General features: G+C 44.3%; 1 protein-coding gene across 1 annotated transcript in view; it reads left to right on the top strand.

The window, feature by feature from the left end:
- The window catches only part of POLQ (DNA polymerase theta), a 136477-nt gene that overhangs the window by 106941 nt on the left and 8990 nt on the right, over positions 1–20546 (top strand). The window contains exons 22-29 of the mRNA XM_048819242.2: positions 600–774; positions 7402–7531; positions 10725–10843; positions 11451–11635; positions 12417–12528; positions 13991–14115; positions 15953–16106; positions 18289–18398. Coding sequence (XP_048675199.2) covers positions 600–774; positions 7402–7531; positions 10725–10843; positions 11451–11635; positions 12417–12528; positions 13991–14115; positions 15953–16106; positions 18289–18398 — 1110 coding nt within the window. The remainder of the gene's footprint in view (positions 1–599; positions 775–7401; positions 7532–10724; positions 10844–11450; positions 11636–12416; positions 12529–13990; positions 14116–15952; positions 16107–18288; positions 18399–20546) is intronic.

Raw genomic sequence — 20546 nt, 5'->3', positions numbered from 1 at the left:
GGGGCTGTACTCAGATTGTATATGAATATGCATTATTATATGCCACCTTTTTTGCTTTTGGTTGTACCTTCCTTGATCCATAAGTAGAAATTGCTGTTTGACTTCAACTGCAAGGTTTTAATTGCTAGTGGTCCACTTTGTCCCGGGACGAGTGTGGTCAAAGTCCTTGTTTGGGCACTCCTAATGTATAGATAGAAAAGGAACAATGGTGTAAGAACAGGAAGGAGGAGAGTTCATGATGTGAGAGAGGAGACAATCCAGGGATGGTGCAAGCGATAATTTCATGTGACTTATTTGATGAAGCAGACTCTACAAATTTTATTTAGGACTCAAGACACAAGTTAATTCTAATAATTGTTTCTCTGGCTACATGTTATTACAGCAGCTACATGTCATGGCATTCTTGCTGCCCATACAACAAATGTAAGCAGAGCTAATGTTCACATAATATTGAGATGTGACTAGAAAAATTAAAGACTACTGTAAGTATATCACTCCCTGTAGATTAGGATTTATCTTTTCTGCAGAACTGAAGAAACTCTTTTTGTAGAACTTGTAAGATAGCTAATAATATATTTGTTCTGCTGTTACCTTTGTAGGATGTTTTGGAAAAATTAAAGGCCTTACACCCATTACCAGGCCTGATTCTAGAATGGAGGAGGATCACCAATGCAATGACCAAAGTGGTGTTTCCACTGCAGAGGGAGAAACGTTTGAATCCTGCACTGGGGATGGAGAGGATCTATCCTATATCTCAGACTCACACTGCTACAGGTAATAAGATATATATGAAATCTTTTCTGATCACCGACTGTGGCAACCTCTGTGGGTGAAGAGGAAGAGTTCAGTACGTTCAATATCTAACTTTCCAACCAAACTAATGACAGCTGTTTTAAATACAGAAGAGTGTTAATTTGTATTACGATTAGAGCCTTTAAAATTCTGTGTAGCTTTGCACTCTTCCAGCAATATTACTAGAATGTTGTGAGTGTGTGAACATATAAGTTTCTGGTGTATCCCCACAGATAGTTACAGCATTTGGTTGGGTCTTCAGTGTTTAAAACATTTCTGGGGCACCTTCCATATGGGGATCTCAAGCTACTTCAAAAACACTAATTAAATTAGCCAACCTCCTTCCCTAGAGTATTATCCCAACTTTATAGGTATGGAAATTGAGGCACGAAGCAGGGATGTCACTTATCCAAGCTATGTCAGAGCTCATCGCATGCATCAGAGCCCATCCGCTCATGATTCCCTGGGTATGTCTCAGGCTACTAGGTTACAGGGCAACATGTACTCATGTAGTCCGGCATGCATGACTGCGTCCCAGACCCCTGCAGATGTGGATGGCATTGGTCTACGCCCCTGGTGGACACTGTTTGGATTTCCATTGAATGTGCTCTCCTCCCTGACTTGGTGGCCAGAACTGTGATGGGTGTTGGCAGGAATTCCTCTGTGGCCCCGCTCCCATCGGTGACATTGGTCTCTGATGCCTTGGATCTGGGGTGGGGAGCCCACCTTGGTAACCTCAGTACGGAGGGCCTCTGGTCCCAGGAGGATCGCTCTCTCCATATAAACATAACGGAGGTCAGGGCGATACACTTGGCCTGCCAGGTGTTCTTAACCTACCAAAGGGCAGACTGGTGCAGATCTTGATGGACGATACTGCCGCGATGTTCTACATCAGAGGTGGGCAAACTACGGCCTGCGGGCCACATCCAGCCCACGGGACCGTCCTGCCCAGCCTCTGAGTTCCTAGCCGGGGAGGCTAGCTCCCGGCCCCTTCCCTGCAGCCTCAGTACGACGCGCCGCCAGTGCTCTGGCCCGCCGCTTTTGCCGGACAGTGCAGCAGTGGCGTGGCTGGCTCCGGCCGGGTGGCGGGGCTTTGCTGCTCTGAGCAGCATGGTAGGGGTGGTTGGATATGGGGCAAAGGGTCCTGGGGGGCAGTCAGGGGGCGGTTGGATATGGGGCAAGGGGTCCTGGGGGCGGTTAGGGACTGGGGTCCCGGGAGGGGGCGGTCAGGAGACAAGGAATGTTGGATGGGTCGGGGGTTCTGAGTGGGGGTGGGAAGTAGGAGGGGATGGATAGGGGGCAGGGGCTAAGCTGTTTGGGGAGGCACAGCGTTCCCTACCCGGCCCTCCATACAGTTTTGCAACACCGATGTGGCCCTCAGGCTGAAAAGTTTTCCCACCCCTGTTCTGTATCAACAAGCAAGGCAGAGACCGCTTGTATGCCCTGTGTCAAGAGGGTCTCCGGTTGTGGGACTTCGGTGTGCAGCATGCCATTCATCTCAAAGCGTCGCACCTCCCGGGAGCCCGGAATTCTCTGGTGGATCTCCTGAGTAGGTCCTTCTTGTTAACTTCACAACTTCCATCCTCTAACTTCATAAGCTAAGTAATTTAAAAACAAAAAGGTTTTGACTCACCGTATATTTGCAACAGTCTGTACTGGCTGAAAGGCTGTCCAGTCAGGACCACCCCTCTCCCAGTTCAATGATGTTCAAGAACTTTGAAGATCTGCCTTTTACACTACATCCTTAGCTTGGCTGATTTTGCCTCTGCGTTGCAGGGGTCTCTGATCAGTGCATTTGTTATGCAGAGTTTGGGCTGAACTATTGAAATATACCAGATCAGGTAACCATGGGCTGTCACCCCACAAGGACGCTGTCAAGTACATCTTTATATGTGTTTGTGACCTCTTTTAAATCCTCAAAAGTCGCTGTGTTCGGTCAAGGTGCACCTGGCAGCCATTTTGGCATTCAACGCAGGTCGGTCTTTGCCCACCCCATGAGAGTGCAATTCCTGAAAGGTCTGGGGTACCTTTTCCCGTATGTCCAGAACCTGGTTCCCCTTGGGACCTGAATTTTGTGCTGTCAAGACTCATGGGTCTCCCACTTCAAGCCCCTGGCTTCCTCCTCCCTCCTGCTTCTCTCCTGGAAGGTCTCTACTTAGTCGCTATAACTTCGGCCTGTGGGGTGTCCAATATCAGGACGCTCACATCGGAACCACTTTACACGATCCAGCTGCGTCTGCACCCAGCCTTTCTGTCCAAGGTTGTCTCCTAGTTCCATGCTGGTCAAGACATATACCTGCCGGTCCTTTGTCCAAAGTCTCACGCGATGGATGAGGAATGCAGGTTGCATACCCTGGACATCAGACGGGCCCTGACCGTCTACATAGATAGAACAAAGCAGTTCCGTAAGTCAACGCAGTTGTTTGTTGCTGTCACAGATAGGATGAAGGGTTGCCCAGTGTCTCCCCAAAGAATATAGTCATGGATCACAGTCTGCATCTGCTACTGTTATGAGCTGGCAAAGGTGCCCCCACAGGTGATAGTGACAGCTCACTTGACTAGGGTGCAGGCGTCCTCGGCAGCCTTCCTTGCTCAGGTGCGGATCCAAGAAATTTGTCAGGCTGAGACTTGGTCATCCATTCACACATTCACTTTGCACTATGCGCTGACCCACCAGGCTAGAGATGATGCTGGTTTTGGCAGAGTAGTGCTCCAATCTGCAAGTCTGTGAACTCCAAGCCCACCTCCGAGGATTCTGCTTATGAGTCACCCAGAATGGAATTGACATGAGAAAGCACTCGAAGAAGAAAAAATGGTTACCTACCTTTTGTAACTGTTGTTCTTAGAGATGTGTTGCTCATGTCCATTCCATTACCTGGAGATGTCGGCAAGAAGGAGCTGAGAGGGCATAGGGCCGGCGGTGCCTGATGTACCACGGCACCACAGTCGGCCCTACGGATACTACTAAGGCAAAAGTCTTTTACGACCGTGCACATGGGTGCGCGTACACCTAGAATGGAATGGACATGAGCAACACATCTTGAAGAACAACAATTACAAAGGGTAGGTAACCGTTTTTTTTTTCTTACCAATTTTATCCTCTTACTTTTGGTAAACAGAATTTCTCTAGTGCACAGACCACTCCCGGCTCTTCATTTTTAATGGAGAAGCCATCAAGATGGCTTGCACATCTGTATTCTCAATGATTCTACTTGGAATGTACAAAAACAGTAAAGTTTTGAAACATAATAGACTCTGGTAAGCAGTGGTGGATTAGCCACTGGGCCGACAGTGCCTGTGCCCCCGGAAAAATGGGTGTCCCACACCCCGACCCTGTTCCCCGGCAGGAGTGCCATGCAGGCGGGGGGGTGGGCCAAACCCCCATACCCTGACCCTGCTCCCCGGCAGCAGCGCCAGGCAGGCGGGTGGGGCGAGCCCCCATGAATCATAGAATCATAGAATATCAGGGTTGGAAGGGACCTCAGGAGGTCATCTAGTCCAACCCCTGCTCAAAAGCAGGACCCATACCCAATTAAATCATCCCAGCCAGGGCTTTGTCAAGCCTGACCTTAAAAACTTCTAAGGAAGGAGATTCCACCACCTCCCTAGGCAACGCATTCCAGTGTTTCACCACCCTCCTAGTGAAAAAGTTTTTCCTAATATCCAACCTAAACCTCCCCCACTGCAACTTGAGACCATTGCTCCTTGTCCTGTCCTCTTCCACCACTGAGAATAGTCTAGAACCATCCTCTCTGGAACTACCTCTCAGGTAGTTGAAAGCAGCTATCAAATCCCCCCTCATTCTTCTCTTCTGCAGACTAAACAATCCCAATTCCCTCAGTCTCTCCTCATAACTCATGTGTTCCAGACCCCTAATCATTTTTGTTGCCCTTCGCTGGACTCTCTCCAATTTATCCACATCCTTCTTGTAGTGTGGAGCCCAAAACTGGACACAGTACTCCAGATGAGGCCTCACCAATGTCGAATAGAGGGGGACGATCACGTCCCTCGATCTGCTTGCTATTCCCCTACTTATACATCCCAAAATGCCATTGGCCTTCTTGGCAACAAGGGCACACTGCTGGCTCATATCCAGCTTCTCGTCCACTGTCCCCCCTAGTCCTTTTCCGCAGAACTGCTGCCTAGCCATTCGGTCCCTAGTCTGTAGCTGTGCATTGGACCCTGCACTTATCCTTATTGAACCTCATCAGATTTCCTTTGGCCCAATCCTCCGATTTGTTTAGGTCCCTCTGTATCCTATCCCTGCCCTCCAGCGTATCTACCACTCCTCCCAGTTTAGTATCATCCATAAATTTGCTGCGAGTGCAATCCACACCATCCTCCAGATCATTTATGAAGATATTGGACAAAACCGGCCCCAGGACCGACCCCTGGGGCACTCCACTTGACACCGGCTGTCAACTAGACATGGAGCCATTGATCACTACCCGTTGAGCCCGACAATCTAGCCAACTTTCTACCCACTTTATAGTGCATTCATCCAGCCCATACTTCCTTAACGTGCTGACAAGAATACTGTGGGAGACCGTGTCAAAAGCTTTGCTAAAGTCAAGATACAATACATCACTGCTTTCCCTTCATCCACAGAACCAGTAATCTCATCATAGAAGGCGATTAGATTAGTCAGGCATGACCTTCCCTTGGTGAATCCATGCTGATTGTTCCTGATCACTTTCCTCTCATGTAAGTGCTTCAGGATTGATTCTTTGAGGACCTGCTCCATGATTTTTCCGGGGACTGAAGTGAGGCTTACTGGCCTGTAGTTCCCAGGATCCTCCTTCTTCCCTTTTTTAAAGATTGGCACTACATTAGCCTTTTTCCAGTCATCCGGGACTTCCCCCGTTCGCCACGAGTTTTCAAAGATAATGGCCAATGGCTCTGCAATCACAGCCGCCAGTTCCTTTAGCACTCTCGGATGCAACTAGTCCGGCCCCATTGACTTGTGCATGTCCAGTTTTTCTAAATAGTCCCTAACCACCTCTTTCTCCACAGAGGGCTGGCCATCTATTCCCCATGTTGTGATGCCCAGCACAGCAGTCTGGGATCTGACCTTGTTCGTGAAGACAGAGGCAAAAAAAGCATTGAGTACATTAGCTTTTTCCACATCCTCCATCACTAGGTTGCCTCCCTCATTCATTAAGGGGCCCACACTTTCCTTGGCTTTCTTCTTGTTGCCAACATACCTGAAGAAACCCTTCTTGTTACTCTTAACATCTCTCGCTAACTGCAGCTCCAAGTGCGATTTGGCCCTCCTAATTTCATTCCTACATGGCCCCAACCCTGCTCCCTGGGGGAGCCCAGCATCCAGACCCTGGCTGCAGCCTCCAAGCTTAGGCATAGTTTGGAGCAGGGGGCATTTCCCCCTCAAACAGAGGCAAGGTATGCGGGGAGATGTCACACGCCACTCCCCATTTCCGTGAATGCTGAGCTGCCCTGCAGGACTTGCTCTGCTCACCCTGCCAAGGGAGAAGCAGGCTCTGTCATTCCTATGCAATGCCGGCCGCCCCATCCTTCCAACATGTTTTTGCTCCTGGGGAGCAGGCCCTGTGCTCCGGGTCCTGTCTCAGCATTGGACGCCACCTCCTAGGTCCTAGTGCCTGCCAGTTTCTGCTACAACTGAGTGTGCCCACTGGTGAGGAAGTGGGTGGGGATGGGGATATGGGAATGGGAAGGTGGAAGCAGGGGCCCAGCATGTGGCGTTCCCTGGGCAGCAGCAGCCCCAGCAAGGAGGCAATCGCAGCAACACCAGAGCAGTGACATCGCTGTAGCAGCCAGTGGTGGAGTGGTTGCCAGCAGCAGCTGGGACCCAACCGTTACGCTGTCCTGTTTTTCCCCTCCCACCCCGCCCCCAAGCACCGGCAGCCCAGGTACTACTGTAGGCAGGGAACTGGCTTCAGTGCTCACGTGTGTGCATGTGCGAGCTTTGCCTCCCCAAATATAGCCATTAAACTACACCTATGGCCCTGGGACTCGAGGAGCTCTAGGTCCCTGCTGCAGCCTCAGGGCTGGGGAAACTCTCACTCCCCGCTGGGGCCCAGGGCCATGGGGACGTGTGGGGGAGACGAGCTACTCTGGCCTAGGGGTTGCAGTGGGGGTGAGGGGGAAGAAAGGAGCAAGGTTGATGAGCCATGGTGGGGGGCAGAATGGGGCTGATCATGTGTGGGGCAGGGCAGTGCAGGAAAGGGGCAGAACAGGGTGGGACCATGGGCAGGGAAGGAGCGGAATGGGGGTGGGACTGCAGGGGTGGGGAGAGGCCCCCACTTGTTCTGGCCCAGGGCCTCACAAAACCTTAATCCACCTCTGCTGGTAAGCATTCCTATTAAGACTGAAGTAATTTTAACGGAGGTAAAATTGGTTCTTTTTAAGGTGTTTGACAAGTAATAATTTTAAGTTTAGTCTCATTTCCCCCAAGATGTTTATAGTTCAGAAAGCAGTGATTTTGACAGATGGATTTTCTTTGTTCTCTGCTCTGCACAGAAATATTTTAGTGTGTGTGTGTTCAGGCTGTATGTTCAGATGTATGCTATGCTTACATTTAACTGTTTCCTTCTTGGTCCTTATTTTCTTCTTGCTCTTGTTCCATTTTAGGTCGCATAAGCTTCATAGAACCTAATATCCAGAATGTGCCGAAAGACTTTGAGATTGAAATGCCAACCGTGGTTGGAGAGAGCCCACTGTCCCAAGCACTAGGGTGTGGCTCTACTTTTCCTGGGGGCAGGTAGGAATGTGGCCAGCACCGATTCCACTTGTGCTATTTCTGTTAACTTGATTGCCTTGTCAGTTTTCTTTTTTCTGTATTTTACAGAGATTGATATAGGCTGCTTTCATGTCTGATGATTGACTTGTTCAGTGTTTTGCTCAGAATTTAGAGAGGATAAATGTCTGAAAATAATGGTGCAATGAAATACCTGATAATACTAATAGTACTTAGCTCTTACTTAGCACTTTCTCTTTGGAAAACACTATACAAACATTAATTAATCTTCACAACTGCAGTGTGAGATAGGTTCATGTTATCCCTGTTTTATGCATGGGCGAATTGAGGCATAGATTAGCAGAACTGGGATTAGAACTCAGGAGTTGGTTGATTCTGGCTTTTAGGGCAATTCAGCGGTGCCTTTCAGAAAACAGGAGAGAACTGGCAGATGTAGGAGAAACTTATTTTTAAATGCAGCTCTTGTGTATCACAGAACTTCTTAGATCAGATAGCCTGGGTGAACAAATTCTTTACATTCTTAGGTGAGCCTTGCATGAATCACTAGGTTCTAACAGGTCACTACTGTGTAGTGTGGTGATACACAGCTGGATCTAGTGCCACCTTCTGCCACTGGTGGGCTTCAGGTGGAACAGAGCAGCTCCAGCCCCCAGAGGCTGCCACCATGGGACTTTTGGCTTCTCTGCAGAGGAAAAGCAGAGAATACAGGCTTCTTTGGGGATATTTTTGTTCAGTGTTACAAAGGAAACACATAGTGTTTCCTGCATATGGTCCCTTCTGCTTCTGCAGCCCCAATAACAAGCGTATGTAACAAGGTGTGAGGTAATATCTTTTTGTGGAGAAATTGGTCCACCTTGTGTCTCTAGTATCTTGTGGCCAACATGGCTACAACACTGCATGCAAGTGTGTGTGTGCACATTTCGGATTCAGAGATGGCTCTGGACTCCTCAGTCACTGCAGAGGGGTTGATGATCACTGCTGGCAGGCGTCATCTTCATGCAGGAGTTGGGCTGCTTCCAGGATTTCCCCTCACCACAAAGGGGTGCAGGGCTCAAAGTGCATATTACAAAACTATACTAAAATCCAAACTTTAGTCTCTCACCCCAGCACTCAGACTCACTCACAGCAGGCAGTAGCCTTGGACTAACAGCCAGAGCAGAGCTGGCCATATGGTGACTGATCTCACCTACAGAGTTGGAGAGCTAACTCAGCCCGGCTGGGGGAAGTTCTCCCAACAAAGCTCTACAAACTGGGAGTTGCCTTGGAGAGGGAAAGGGCCAAGCTGAGAGATCTTGCTTTCAGGTCCCCAGAGGCCAGTTCTCAGGGAAAACCCTGCATGCAGGTGTGGGACTCACCAGCTCCCCACAACCAATCCTGCACATTCCCTGGCTGGCTCCAGACTGCTCCAAAATGGCTTCTTCCCTCTCCTGAGCTCCCTGGGAGGACCTTACTCCCGATTGGTTGCCGAGCAGACTGAGTCTGCCTTGGCTCCACCTCTCTACCAAGGTCAATGTGCCTCTCCCCGAACTACTAGCAGACAGAGTCCCTGGAACCTAGGTAATCTCTTCGGGATTACACTTCATTCAAAATTAGAAATGGATTGGGAGGAGAAAAAGCAGGAAAGCCTGTTTACCTTCTCCAAGCTGTAAATAAAAACAAGGATGAGATCTACTAAATGTAAATTGTGAAGCACATCGTGACCAGAAACAATCAGTTCAATTCACTAGTTACAGATAATACCTCGTTTGTTTAATAAATTAGTTTTAAATGCAAAACATGTTTTAATAAACTATTTGAGAATTGGTGCATCCAGCACATATTAAGGTTGTTTTAAGTTTCTTATTAAATATTTTTAAATGCTCTTTTTGTGCTTATTGAATTAAATTTTAATTTCCATCCATCCAGATCTTGACAGAAATCACAAAAAAATAATAATGTAGTTGTCACACTGTCTGGAGTGGCTCATGACCATGCGTTCCAACCTCAGGGCAGCCTGTCAAGAAGCAGGGCAGAGACCCCAAGCTGGTTATATATTCTATAATTAGATTTCATCAAGTCAGTAACAATGTGAACTCCTAAAGCACTATAAGAGTCTTACTATGGAATCAACAGATAGTCCCCATTGGCATTCTAGTCCATCTTGCCACCCAGGCAAGTTGGACTTAGTGATAGATTTGTTGCTATACACCAACAATCACAAAATATTCAGGTTGGTCCCAGTTCCAAGAGATCAGTCACTTACTCCAGATCAAGTGCACCATAGATGTCTCACCAAAGATTATTTGTGTAGCCAATCCTATAATAAACTAACTAAAGGTTTATTAACTAGGAAAAAGAAATGAAAGTTTTTTACAAAGTTAAAGCAGATAAACAAAAACACACAGATGAGATACAGTCCTAGGTTCAAAAAGATGATAGTGGCTACTATAATATGCAAGCTTTATATGTTCGATAGGGCTAACCCAAGCTAAACAGCTGGGGATCGCTTGCACATGCTTAGAAATATTCACCCTTCAGAGTTCAAGCAGCATAGGGATACAATTTCTCCTTAACAGGGATTTTTATTCCCTTTCCCCAGCATTCAAACTGGTGGGATGAGCGTTTGTGCATATCTCCTCTTCATGGGTGTGTGGGGAGCAATCCACGAAGTCTCTTGCTCACAGATGTACCAGAATGCCTTGTCTGATGCTTGTAGACCTTCCTTTGCTGGGGAGGAGATAACACCTCTTATAGTAAACTACTATTTCACACTTGGTAATGCGTTGCCCAACTGTGGAGGTTTACAGTCTTAGCAAACATTTTTATAGTTAAAGAGCAAACATTTAAACATTACTTTCTAGCATGGGATACAGATATTACAAATTGGCTTAATACATGCAGCATCCTACAAGCATTCCATAATGTCTAAACACATTCTTATAACTCTAATACCTATTTTAACAATACTAACACACAGACAATCCAGACTTGTTTCCAGCTATGCATTTGTCAGTGTTTAGTGAGGCCCAGTGGCTTTGGCATGAGTTGGCACTTAGTCTGCCAGAGTCTGACTTTGAAGGAACAATACAAAGTTATTTTGACTGTTCGTTGTTTTTTGCAAATGGTTAGTCTGATTTTAAAAGTCATTGTAACCACAGTTGATGCAACAATAGGCACTGTAACAATCAGTTGAGTAAACAATGTTTTGTCTCCACAGAGGTAAAAAGCTGTGCAGTACCTTGCCTTGTGGCCTCAAGGTTCTGGCTGATGAAGGACCCAAAGAAAGGGGGATGCCATTTTCTGTTAGCATGAGGCATGCTTTTGTTCCTTTTCCAGGTAATGATTTGGTATTGCACTGTCTTGTATCTTTTCATTGAGTTAAACATATAGCTAACAAAAATCTAGATCTAGCAGTGAAGGGAGGAAATGCGGATATGTACATCTTTTTGGGCAGGCTGATTGGCAAAACTCTGAGCAGCAGCAGCAGAGGCAAGCCCTGAAGCTATTCGCTGACAGGTTGGGACAGGATAGCTCAAATGAGTTCTCACCCAGCCTCATATCAGCTAAAAGTATCTGCAATGGGAGGCAGAGGCATGAGAGAGAGAGAAGCTACTAGAGCATCATATTGGTGAACAGCTGTTCAGAACTGGGGCAGTAAGTGTAGTTTTCTATGCAGTAGTCTGCTTAGCCAAATGAGTTTCCACTGCCTTTCTCCTTGGGCAGCCCTGTATTTACACTTATCTAAAGATACCAGTGTGAGTGAGTGGAGAAATCTGATTTGGCAGTGTGTTGCATTTTCTTTGCTCCTGTGTAAAGGATGACCCAAGGGCAAGGTAGATGAGGATCTGGTTTGTAATTTCTTAGGTGATGGACTTGGACATGATAGCTGAGTGTTAATTTATGAAAGGTTATTGTTTGGATTCATTCGGTCTGTTGGCTGCAGGAGGTTTAATCTTGGCTGCTGATTACTCCCAACTCGAGCTGAGGATCCTTGCTCACTTGTCTCGTGACCGCCGGCTCATTGAGGTCCTGAACAGTGGAGCTGATGTCTTCAAGAGCATTGCAGCTGAGTGGAAGATGATTGATGCTGAAGCTGTTGGAGATGAGATAAGGCAACAAGCCAAGCAGGTAGTCTTTGGTAAAATTTCTAAACTCCATCAGACATAGCAACTTAATGGGTAGAAAGGACTTGATCAAAGGTTATTATTGAAGTAAAGGAGCTCTCTGCCTCTTCAAAAACCTGTTTCCTTTGGCTATTAGATTATAAAATGAGGGAATGTAATAGTTTCTCCACCCCCTCCAGGAAATACAATAGTTGCCATGTGGCCTCTACCCAGAATATTTTTAAGCACTCTGTCAGGAGGTTTTGATTGATCTGTCAAAGAAAACTATCTCCAGGAAGATGGAAAGAGGAAGAGGGGGGTTCATAATTTTCTGCAGTTATCAAAATACATTGGGATTTGAGACCCAGTATTGTATACTGTTGGCATGAACACATCAGAGCTTAAGCTAATAGCTGCAAATTCTGAAGATTTTCTAGTCTTTTCTCCCACCCCCATTACTCTTAAGTGGATTACTTGGAAAATGGGTGAAGGGAAGTTGCATTTTTATGGTGCATCAGTTACTTGCCCCTTCTAAAGGTAGGATACTGGACTTGATGGACTAGTGGTCTGATCTGTCGCAGTAAATCTTATGTTCCTCAGAAGATTCACGTTCAAAATGGTGTCCTTGAAGTGTGTGATAAATGTCATTTCTCCACGAATGCAGAGTTATGATATCCCTAAAGCAACAGGATCCAGACTGAAATCCTAAAATCATTTACTCTTTTCCACAGTTTAACTTTTGTGTTATTTCTGCTCTCTGAATCACTAACCATGTACTTGTGATTCTGCTGTCTTTTCTCTGACAGATTTGCTATGGAATCATCTATGGAATGGGAGCTAAATCTTTAGGAGAACAGATGGGTATTGAGGAAAATGATGCTGCCTGCTACATCGAATCCTTCAAATCCAGATATCCAGGTAAGGCACACGTTTGTGGCCCTTATTTTCTTCCCCCAAATTCCCTCCCGGACTGTTTCAACTCGTAACTCTTTCTATGCCTAAAGAAAAAGCTTCTCAAGGTTGTATGTGTACACAAAGTAACGCAGTCTCTGCTTCCATATATACTCTGTGCCCCTGCTTTGTTAAACTATGTCCTGTAAATTAAATGCTGCATTACTTCAATGATTTTGTTGTTTTGACTGTCAATAAGTCCATCCTGGAAGGTTGATTTTTTTAAAGCTCCCAACTTAGAATAAGTTCCTTATCAGAACATGCAGGTTTAAGGATATGTAATATTTCTGGACCTAAGGACTCGATTTGTCATTTGAAAACACAACTAATCATCTTCCATGTTGAATGATCTTTTCCACGTTGCTTTCAGCTTCCATCACATCATAAGCAGCTTTGCTTCTAGCCATGCCATTTTTATTTGGCTGCTCAGAGTAGCTCCCAAACACTTAATATATAAAGACATCATACTTTTAAGGAGCAGCTCAAATTTCCTTGGAAGAACAGAAAATGAGCAGAGGTCAAGTGGGATGAGTTACAGCAAGCTTTAATAGGAGAGCTTGGAGCTGAGCTGAAAAATAATGAAGTGAAGGAAACAATATCTCGTAACACTTCATAATACAGAACACTTACATGTAATACCAATTCATCATACTAAATTACACATATAATATATCAAATAATGCTGTCTCTATTTTGAGTACTTTTCTCCTTTAGTATATCATGTTGTTTTTAACATTTTCAATTTTTTTCAAATCCTTTAAAAGAGTCTTTCTAAAATCCTAAAACTGGAGGAGTTTTAAAAAATGTAAATCTTCGTCCACTTCAGTACAACTCTGATCTGAGCTTGATGGTTCCCCAATGGACAGCACATCCTTACTTGGAGTTTCTTTTTACTGCTCAAGACACATTCTATCCTTTCCTTGCAGTTCGATGAGTTCTTTTTGTTCTGAAGATCTGAAGTCACACTGTACTGGGCATCAAGGGCTCTGATTCTTTCTTTCAATTTATATCCCTTCAGTGCCACCACAAGTCCTGATTTCCCAGAATAAAGAATAAATAGCAGTGGTGTAACATTGACATCGTACCACTTGGAATACAGTTGTGCACAGCTAGCTACAACCTCATTCTCCTCCCAATCATAATAAACTAACCCAGGAGAGCTGAATACACACCTAAAAGAAAGGTCACTCGCTTCCCCTGTCTCGCAGGGGGAGTGAGAAATGTAAGGACTTCCTCTTCTCCACATATTAGTGATGTGATATTTGGGATTCCAAAGCTAGTGTCAGTGCCTTAGCGCAAAAACAGTGTATGGAGTAAACATGAAATACCAGATACACTAGCATAAAAAGCATAATATAGTGAGGGAGTGATGGCACTCTGGCAGTAGTGTGGAATGATGGGACATTCTTTCTTTTGTTTCCTTTCCCAGGGATTCAAAAATTCTTGAGGGAGACGGTGAAGAAATGCAGCAGGGATGGTTTTGTGCAGACCATTCTGGGGAGGTGCAGATACCTGCCAGCTATCAAAGATCCAAACCCTTACAGCAAAGCTCACGTATGTTGAGGACTGTTCTTTGTGAACAGTAGAAATTCCAGCTGTACTGGACCACAGTTATATCCTCACTCTGAAGTGGTCATCAGTGTGAAGGATGGTTAGTTGGGTATTGACTTGCTGCTTCTCTGTAACATGACAAAAACAAATGGGCATTTAGATAGGTATGCTAACGTTCCTTGGGGGTTCAGCTGGGAACATTTGGCCTGATGGCTGAACTCCAGGAGAGACCCTTCTCCAAGATTATTATTATTATTTATAATAGTAGTTTATATAATAATATAATTATTTATAATAGTGCCTATACAGTGCTTGGTGCTTTCCAAATATGGAGAAATGCGCCGTCTCTGCTCCCAAAGAACATGTCATCTAAAAAGATTTATCAATCCAATATTTTTGAACACTTAAAAAATGTCTTTTTTCATCCCACCATCAGTGTGGCTTTACCAAGTTCATTCAGGGCATGCACGTTACTCCAACATTCCATTAGTTCAGTGTTTTCTTAATTATCTTTTTAGAGCTTTTTGCTCATACTCTGAAGTAAGTCTGCTGCAGCTTGGTGTGCAGAAATTGTCATGGTTATAACTTCATGACCCTCACCTAGGAGTTGCAGTGAGTAATTTATTGATGTAAATGGGCACAATTTAAAAAAGTAGAGCAATGTTTAACTCTTTGGAATAAACAAGTCCCACCCAACAGTCTTCATGAATTGCATATTGTCTGGATTTCATCAAAAAGATATTTCAAATTCTATACTTTTGCTGGTTAAAAAAGGGACCTTTTAAAGGAAAACTGCAGTGACTAAACAGCTGAATGTTTACAAAATATGAGACTATGTATAGAAAATGTTTTGCAAGGTGAATCTTAGAAATATCTGTCACTGTTTTGCTATTTCCCTAATAGTGAGTTGACTCGGTGGGGAAGCAGCCATTTTCCTGACATAGCATTATACTTCTCAGTAGAAGGCTCAGTTATAATATAGCATTAGGATTCAGTGGAAATCCAGATACCAAATAAATGCATGGAGAAACAGCTGACTTTCAAAATTGATACAAGAAGTTGGGTGGGTTTGTTTGTTTGTTTATTTATCAAAAAGGCTAGTTGGGTGAATTTAAAAGTTGTTAAATCTTATAGGTGCTACTTGATTAGACTGTGAAGAGATGCAACTTCTGTTTAATTTTTACTTTTTAAAAATTATATTTAAGACCCTTATAAGATTGATATTTTATTTTAATTTCAGCTTCCTTTAAATTTTCCTCCATGAATTTCAATTAGGAGGGGAAAAAGGAAGAACCTGTGAAGAGAATTTTCTTATTTGAGGAGAGCATTAGTAGAGAGAGCTCTCTTTTATGTGAAAAACCTGCCCCTAAACTGTAGTAATGTAGCTTGTTTTGGTTTTTGAACAGGTTGTAATGTTCTGGCAGGCAAGATTTGCCACAATAGATCAGACCTCTGATCAATAAAGTCAAGCATCTTGCTTCTGGTGGTATCCTGTACTTGATACTTTTCAAGAAGGCACAAGCACCCCGTAATGCATCCAGCTAGTTGTGTGATTGTCCTCTGCTGGACGAAATCAGATCTCCATAAGTGTGATGGTCTCCCCCTGATGGCTGATAAAGGTTATCAGCCTTAGTGCTAATAATTTCAAGTATATGAAAATTCTTCTCTAGTGGCTAGAGGCCTGTGGTTTGTGTAAGAAATTCTGACTTCTCTTCCCCATGCCAGTTTCATGAAGTTGTGTGTATATTTGTGGTGTCTATTTGTATGTCACCATAGATTTGTTACAAAGTGTGTAACACATAGGGTTTATACCATGGGGTGATATCTTTGTACTCCTCAGGCAGAGCGCCAAGCTGTGAACACAGCAGTTCAGGGTTCTGCTGCTGACATCGTCAAAATAGCCACTGTGAACATTCAGAGGCGGCTTGAAGCATTCTCCTCAGCAGTGAAGTCCCATGGACATCTGGAGAGCTTATTCCAGAGCAACAGGGCAGGTACGCTTTCATTCTCCTTTATATTTGATGTCAAAAACCCAAAGGTGATAAAAGTAGCTTAAAATAAAAGCCCGCTATAGCTGGGTGATTTGGGCAAGTGGTGGGGAATAAATGTTTATTTTCTCATACTGGACTGGTCTGTCTTGTTGCGTTGGGTGGGTGGGTGGGTGGGCAAGTCCTAAGTAAGAATGTCTGCTCAGCTTGTGAATGAGAACAGAATACTTGGATCTGAAAACGCTAATTACCTGAATGGTTCAGGGGGCATATCAGAAATTTGGATAATTGGACTAGGAAAACAGGAGTTCAGTTGTGCTAAATTGCATGATGTTACTATTGATTTGTTTAAAAAGAGGGGGAGGGGGGAAGTGCAGATGCGCCATCTTCAAAGGCAGTGAGAAAACACCAATTGTAACAACAGGTTGGTCAAAGAATATAGTTTCCATTAGATTTAAGTCTGGAGTTTGTTTTTATTTAACATATAAAGATATGGTACAAAGCTTTTGTCAGCATCAATTTTTTAGGTGTGTCAAGGTTCCTCCCCCACTCTGAACTCTAGGGTACAGATGTGGGGACCTGCATGAGAAACTCCTAAGCTTATCTTTACCAGCTTAGGTCAAAACTTCCCCAAGGTACAAAATATTCCACCCTTTGTCCTTGGATTGGCCGCTACCACCACCAAACTAATACTGGTTACTGGGGAAGAGCTGTTTGGACGCGTCTTTCCCCCCAAAATACTTCCCAAAACCTTGCACCCCACTTCCTGGACAAGGTTTGGTAAAAAGCTTCACCAATTTGCCTAGGTGACTACAGACCCAGACCCTTGGATCTTAAGAACAATGAACAATCCTCCCAACACTTGCACCCCCCCTTTCCTGGGAAATGTTGGATAAAAAGCCTCACCAATTTGCATAGGTGACCACAGACCCAAACCCTTGGATCTGAGAACAATGAAAAAGCATTCAGTTTTCTTACAAGAAGACTTTTAATAAAAGTAGAAGTAAATAGAAATAAAGAAATCCCCCCTGTAAAATCAGGATGGTAGATACCTTACAGGGTAATTAGATTCAAAACATAGAGAACCCCGCTAGGCAAAACCTTAAGTTACAAAAAAGATACACAGACAGAAATAGTTATTCTATTCAATTCAGCACAGTTCTTTTCTCAGCCATTTAAAGAAATCATAATCTAACACGTACCTAGCTAGATTACTTACTAAAAGTTCTAAGACTCCATTCCTGGTCTATCCCCGGCAAAGACAGAATATAGACAGACCCACAGACCCTTTTTTTCTCTCCCTCCTCCCAGCTTTTGAAAGTATCTTGTCTCCTCATTGGTCATTTTGGTCAGGTGCCAGCGAGGTTACCTTTAGCTTCTTAACCCTTTACAGGTGAGAGGAGCTTTCCCCTGGCCAGGAGGGATTTCAAGGGGGTTTACCCTTCCCTTTATATTTATGACAAGGTGTTAGACTGTACTGAGGATTGAATGAAGCCATTGATAGCCAGTATTTTGTCTGAACTGGAATCTCTCCATTTGCACTCCCACCTGCCAACTTCTGGGTCCACTTTTTTAGCTCTTAACATGGAGCATGCAGAAGGGTTTCTGTTTTTGGCAGGTGTGGCCTGCTAAGATCCCATGTACACATCTGTTGTTTCATGCTTTGGACAAGGGCTGCTTATGTTTTTCAGTAGCAGTAGCTGCAACTCCAGATCAATGGAGTTGGCTGGGTAAAGCCTCACTGGCTCTTTAGAATTAGCCATTAAAACGGTTTTGGAAGCAGAGCTGAATTCTAATTCACTGCCTGAGAGAACATTATACACAGAGTTCTCATTAAACCTGATGTGATTGTGTTTAAAATTTGCTTGTAGAACAGATGGTCTGGGAGAAGTGGTTGTCTTTGTTTTTTTTCCTAATTTACATCTTTACAATTTAAGGCTAGAATGTTTGTATTTGAAAAGCTTTGCATTAACATTCTTTATTTCCAGACAGTTGTATGAATATTGATATAATAGCATAATAATTATATTTAATATATGTATCCTTGTGTGCATGGATTTTTTTCATCTTGGAGCTCTGCCATACAATTCTTGTTTGTAGCATTATGAATGTATATAGGTCTTTTGGGCTAAAACAGAGATGATTATGAGTAATGCTGGTTAACTATGTATATCTTTTCCCTGTGTAGGAAGGTTAGAGAGGAGAAGAAACAGAGGGATATTACAAAGTGGAGGTTTCTTCATCCTCCAGCTCCATGATGAGCTCCTCTATGAGGTTGCAGAAGATAGTGTAATTCAGGTAGGAGTGTATTTGCTTTTCCAGCCCATGTACTTTTCTATAACAAACCTGTTAAAGTTTCCTTTCTAGAGGTCTGCCTTCTGTTTCTTGAGTCGTCTGCAGACTCATGCCTATAAGTTTATTAAAATAATGTTTCTCATAAGGCCAGATGGGTGTAGAAGGAGTAACAGTATTGGGTCCAAGCTCTTTGAGTAAGACAGGAAGTCCCCTACCTAAAGTTTTTATCTGCAAGCCCAAAGCAGTGCCAGCCCGGCGTAGCATGCTGGTAACCTCTAGTACCTGCAACTTCCTTACTGACTCAGGATGGTGAAGTAGCTCCTCTGTGCAGCTGCACAGAATGTGTGTACTCCACCGGCAACTCAGTGTTGGTGTGCAGTTTTTTCTCCTACTTTGGGGAGTCTTTGAGTTTGTTTTCTGCCTGATGGGGCGAACTTGGCTCCATGCATTGGGTCACTAAATGTATTATTTATTATTGTAGTTTAAAATCTGTTTGTGTGGGAAGGAGGATGCTGTGTTTTTGGTGCTTGTCTCTTTCCCTTCCTCAGTTTTTTGTCTTCCCGGATGTCACCGAAGGAGTAGCTTCGAAAAGTGTCCCAGGTGCAATCACAAAATATTTGTCACAGGCAAACTTACTCACTGTTTTTATTGCCTGGAAAAGGAACATGGCTGGCTGTGCTGTTCCACCGGTGCCAGAAGTCTCATGCCGAGAATGTGTGTCTAGAGGCACTCTTTGCTTCATTTATGATCACTGGTAAATCCAAAGTGAAGTTAGCCCAGAAGACTTCCAATAACAAATATTATGATATGCTGGAATGAAATAACCCCGTCTGGCACTTAACACATCAGTGCAGATCTAGAGGGAAGAGTCCCCAAGCTGTGTTTCCACACCTTCAATGTGTCTGACTGACTCTCTCAGGACAGAGGGAGAGTGCTGTGCAGGTGGTTGGCATCGATTTCAAGAATGTGATGCTCCAGACACTCAATGAGGCATGAGACAAGAAGATCATATTTGACATCTTTGCTGATACTCCTCTATCTTTGACTCCTCGATGGGATACTTCAAAACCTCTAGTGACTCAGCTCTTACGGTTTTGTCTCCCCTCGAGTATGATGAAAGGCTATGTACCTTGCATACCGTTTGGCAAGCAGGCTAAGCCAATTGGTATTAGGCTCTCAGGTGTGGTTTCTGGATCAAGGAGAAGCAGATGAGATCTTTCTAAAGTGGGACATGCCCGAGAGAGAGATCTGTTCTCCTCTTCTCTCCAGTGAGCACCAAATGCTCTTCTGCACAAAATGTCAAGTGAACGCTGTGTTGGAAGATGACATCTCCATTCACTACTGGTTGGAAGAAGTTTACATGCATCTTTCCTATCCTATTACTTCTTGTTCTGATTAAGTTGAGGAGATATCGATTCATAGATTCATAGAATCCTAGAATATCAGGGTTGGAAGGGACCTCAGGAGGTCATCTAGTCCAACCCCCTGCTCAAAGCAGAAACATTCCATTATCTTAATGGTCCACCACTGGCAAATAAGGTTCTCAACACCACTTAGGACTACCAGTGGCTATTCCCAGAGTGTCTCACTACATCACATCACACTGAACAGGGACACCTCTTGACATCCTGCTCTGAGATCCCTTTCCATATAAGCTGTGACTCCAAATCAAGAATATGGTGTTTTTAAGCAAGTGCAGCCTTTTTAGCTGCCTGGAAGGAGTTTGACAGAATGGGATACCAGTTCAGATTGCAAGGTGTCCTGCTGTGAAAAAGTCTGATGTGGATCCCTTCCTGCACCCCACATGAAAGCTGTTTGGTTTTGTTCTTCACTTGTATGAGCCATCGTCCCTTAGAATTCACCTCTTCTATTTGACTTTCCACGAATGCATTGAAGGTAGACCAGCTTCTGGGACCTCTTCTTCAACTTTGTTAATTCTGTGGGTTCACGTTCCTAAAAGGAGGCCATTTTTCTGGTGGTAGACATCAACTCCCCGACTGAGACAGTTTCAGATGGTAGTTGACTGGTCCAACCATTTTTTAAAACTAAGTTTTTAAAGATAGGCTGGTATTTTAAAAAAAAAAATTCCCAAATTCCTTCCATAGGTGTCAGAATTCCACCTTCTTTATCCTGTCAGTAGTTTTCTCCACA

The sequence above is a fragment of the Caretta caretta genome, chromosome 1 (genome assembly GCF_965140235.1).
Source record: "Caretta caretta isolate rCarCar2 chromosome 1, rCarCar1.hap1, whole genome shotgun sequence".
NCBI classification, from domain to species: Eukaryota; Metazoa; Chordata; order Testudines; family Cheloniidae; genus Caretta; species Caretta caretta.
Note: the sequence above shows the minus strand (reverse complement) of the source record. Positions and strands in the feature narration are given on the sequence as shown.